The sequence below is a fragment of the Nuphar pumila genome, chromosome 6 (genome assembly GCF_984573655.1).
Source record: "Nuphar pumila chromosome 6, dmNupPumi1.hap1.1, whole genome shotgun sequence".
In the NCBI taxonomy this organism is placed as follows: Eukaryota; Viridiplantae; Streptophyta; class Magnoliopsida; order Nymphaeales; family Nymphaeaceae; genus Nuphar; species Nuphar pumila.
In genome coordinates, this window is record NC_143254.1 from 131,410,536 (window position 1) to 131,414,571 (window position 4,036).

A 4,036-nucleotide genomic window follows, 5' to 3' on the forward strand; every position below is an offset into this window, starting at 1 on the left:
TAAGAATTGAAGAGGTAGAGCAGCTTTAAGTATCATCGTTTCCACCGAAGTGTAACGATAGTGACCCTATTGTGCTTATTTCAGAAAAGGTGAATAATAAAGGGTCTCAATTTTATCCTTTCAATATGAGTCTCGTATGCACATTTATATAGTCTTTTTTTTTGTTCTTATAGTGCTAGGTTTATTTATCATTTATGGTTCTAGTAATATCTTCATCTTATAATTTTTTGAATTGAAAATAAATTTATGTTATTCACTTTAGGATATATGAACCTAGATTTGACTTTAAGAATTGACGAACCTTCCGTTCTTACAAAGCATAGCACAATCGATCAGAAGACTACCTCTAAGAAGTGAGAGTGCTCAAATAGGCTTATCCTGTTGCTTTTGCTATCTTGGATGGCTAAGAATATTCAAAGGTTATCACTGCAGGGTTATGAAGAAATTTCTGAAAGCCATTAAGGCTCAGTTTGTCAGTTCTAATAAAGCTACGGCAAGTACCTTGATGTTCAAGTTAATATATATAAATTTTTTTGTAGATAATCATATCTGACAATACATTTTGAAAATGAGCAATATTGATATTTCCAACATATTATGGAGATGGGTTTATTTGATTCCTGCTAATATATGATAATATATTATGATTATATGCAATCACATTTATGAAACTAAATTGATTCTCTATGATTTTGTGCATTATTGATTCTGTATAAAGTCTCTCTCATTTGTAAAGAGAAAATAACAATATTAAAAAGATCAATAGAATGGGTTAGAGACCAACATATTCATAAAGATATTTTTATTATGCTAAACACTTAAAATGAATAATATTATAGTGCATAAAAATATGACATATCATATAAAAGTATTCGTCTATATGACTCATACGATAAATTCTTGTGATTCGGTATAACATGTGAACCTACATTGAAATTGAATCAAAATAACGGTAAATAACCTCAATTATGTGTTTCTCAATTTCAAACGTACCCCTAATGTCATGTCAAGAGGAACCATCCAAAAAAAGTGGCTACTAGATCCTTCAAAAACCATTAGAAAGAAACATAACATTTGACAGTATTGTTCAATTTTGAATGGTTTGTCAGTATTTCATATAAGCATTGTGAATTTGTGGGCAAATAAGGTAGGGTGGTCGTGTCCTCAACCAGGAGTTTTACCTCATGGAAGCTCATTAAGTGACCAGGTTCTTGGTGAGCGTTTTCCTTATCATAAAAAAAAGAAGGTATATCAAAGTCGATGGATTTTTTTTCTCTTGTTTTGGATTTTCAAATGCCAATTATACTGAATAAATACTCTCTCGTGCACACGAGTTAAGAAAACTGCAATTGTGTGACACCAAAATCGGATTCTTTCTCTTTACAGCAGATTGCAGTAAGCAGCGAGTTCCAAACAACAACATCAGGAGTTTTTCCATGGCATATCATTTCCTCCAAGAAATACACAGCATCGTAGTTCTTCCCCTCAGCACAAAGCCCCCTAATCAGCCTATTAAATGCTTCATTACTTGGACGAAATCCTCTCCTGACCATTCCTTCCAAAACCAGACCTGCCTGGCTAAACAGACCTTCACAACACAACCCATCAACCAAAACCTCATAAGTCTCTGCATCAGGATCACAACCCGGCTGCTTCACCATCTTCTCCAGAAACCCCATTGCTTTCTTCGATTTCTCTCCTCTACAAAACCCACGTATTAGTACATTGTAGGTCTCCAGATTAGGGAGGCAGCCGTCCCCTGCCATTTGGTCCAGCATGCAGGCCGCTTCAACCAACTTCCCCGCTCGGCACAGTGCTTCAATCTTTGCATTGTAAACAGAAACTGCCGGTTTGAACCCTCTTTCAGACATTTCAACAAACAGTTGGTCTGCGGCTTCGATTCTACCCACTTGCAGAAGATCAACGATCATGGCATTGTAGCTTCTTAAATTAGCAGCTCCCCTCCTCAACAGAACCCGATTTATCGCCCCCTTGGCCTCTTCCAACCCCCCGCGACCGATACACTCGCTCAAATCGACGCCGCTCCGGCGACCCTTTGGCGCCTTCAACCCCTTCTTCAGCACCTTGCCCAGAACGTCATTCGCTTCATGGACCATCCCTTCTTCACAGAGCGCCTCCAGAAGCGTTCTGTATACAATAACATCAGCACCACAGCCCTTTGTAGAGACCCTCCGGAACATAGAGTAAAGCAAATGAATTGCATCGTTCAGTCTCCCATCTCTGCACAATCCCTTCATGAGAAGCGAGTACGTTTCCCTGTCCTGATAACAGCATTGCTCGGGCATTTCGTCGAACACTTGCAGTGCAAGGTCCGACCGACTCTTCTCGCACAGAACCCCGATCAACATATTGAAACAGCGGGTGCTCGGCGCCACCCCGAACCTCGCAGAATCGAGATAGAGACGGCAGGCGGCCTCCGATTCTCCCTCCGAAACCATCAATTCCAAGAGGGTAGAGAACGATTTGTCGCGCCGAATGCAGTTGAACTCGCGCAGGCGGCCCAAGAGCTCCAAGGCTTGGTGGCTCATTCCGAATCTGGCGTAGATCCTGAAGATATCAGCAAAGATGGAGTCCTTGGACTCGCAAGAGTCATCCTTCATCTGCTCGATCACGTCGCCCATCTCCTTCAGATGGCCGGAGGTGCCGAGGAGGTTGATCATGGTGGCGTAGATGGGGGCGTTGTGTTTGTAGTTGGGGTACCGGCTTCTCGCCTCGTTGAAGATTTGGAGAGCAGTGAGAGGATTCTTTTGGTGGTTGATGAGGCGAGTGAGATTGCTGGGCGTGAGATATCTTGGCCATTTGATGAAATTCATAGACTTCTTTTTTGTAGTTGCCAACAGATATTTGAAAGTTTTTGTTTACAGCCCAACAATCAGAGATAGAGAGACAGAGAGATTTGTCTAACAGTGGTCACAACAAACACTTTGGTGTGCATGTATACGAGATGGAGAGAATCGTTACATTAGGTGCCAACCAATGTCACAATGACATGTGGACACAGGACACGTATTCGATTTGCATGTTTGATTTTTTTTTTTTTTGGAAAAAATAAGGCACTGAGACACGAAAAATTTAAAAGTTTAAATCATTAAAAACTATTTCTTAATAATTTAATCTTAAAAATACATTTTTTAATCAAAATAAAACATTAAAACATTTAAAAATAATAAACATATTGAATCCTACCTAATCAGATTTTGCATAATTGGATTTGGAATTAGATGGAAAAAGCTGACATGTTTTACTTACTATCGTTGTCTTGTCAGCGTAAAACTCCAAGGGCTTATCCGTCGACCACAAGAAGTCACCAAGCTTTGACTTAGGCATGGAGGTGATGCCCATAGGATTTGAACCTAGTCTGCCCGTCAAACAGCTTAGGCCCCATCTCACTAAGCCAGGCCAAACCCTTGGGTCTAATTAAGAGATTTTTAATTACATACCTGCTTTGGCAAGAAACTTTGTCATAAAGAAAAAAGATGTCATTTTAGAACAAGTTGTAAATAGAGTTTTTTAGCAACTTGTAATCTGCTTCGGTTTCTATAATACATAGGATACGTGCCATTTAGAACACATTTGCTTAATTCCTAGGGGAATTAAGTTATTTGGAAAATCATTCTCTCATGTGATTGCAAAGTCTCATGAGCTCTACATGAATTTTAGAAAATGACTCTCATGAGTGGTGAGAAAGGGAGTCACATGTTCAACCATGTGACTAGACGGTAACTATAGAAAATAATTTACTTGAACAATTTGGTGATCTTTTCAAGATTAACATATTTGGTCAGGGTGACCAGGTATAAAAAAAGCCTCTAGATCACATAAGTTGTTTTGATCCAATCAGACCTCATAGATGGATTCAGCATGGTCCAAATGCTAGAAATCTGCTTTTAATTGCGTCCTTTGGATGTAAAAACATGATTGTAGTGTCATAAAAATATCTCGCAATGTAGGCTGTCGGTTTTGAAGCATTTTAAAATCATACTTACGTTCCATAATTGGATGATTCAAGTGTTAA

General features: G+C 39.1%; 1 protein-coding gene across 1 annotated transcript; it reads right to left on the minus strand.

The window, feature by feature from the left end:
- Window positions 1-1,150: 1,150 nt before the first annotated feature.
- On the minus strand, window positions 1,151-2,943 carry LOC149836265 (pentatricopeptide repeat-containing protein At1g05600-like). Its single transcript, XM_090010840.1, has one exon. It carries the CDS (start codon window positions 2,832-2,834, stop codon window positions 1,335-1,337), a length of 1,500 nt encoding a protein of 499 aa, XP_089866966.1. The 5' UTR covers window positions 2,835-2,943; the 3' UTR covers window positions 1,151-1,334.
- Between the last annotated feature and the right edge of the window lie 1,093 nt (window positions 2,944-4,036).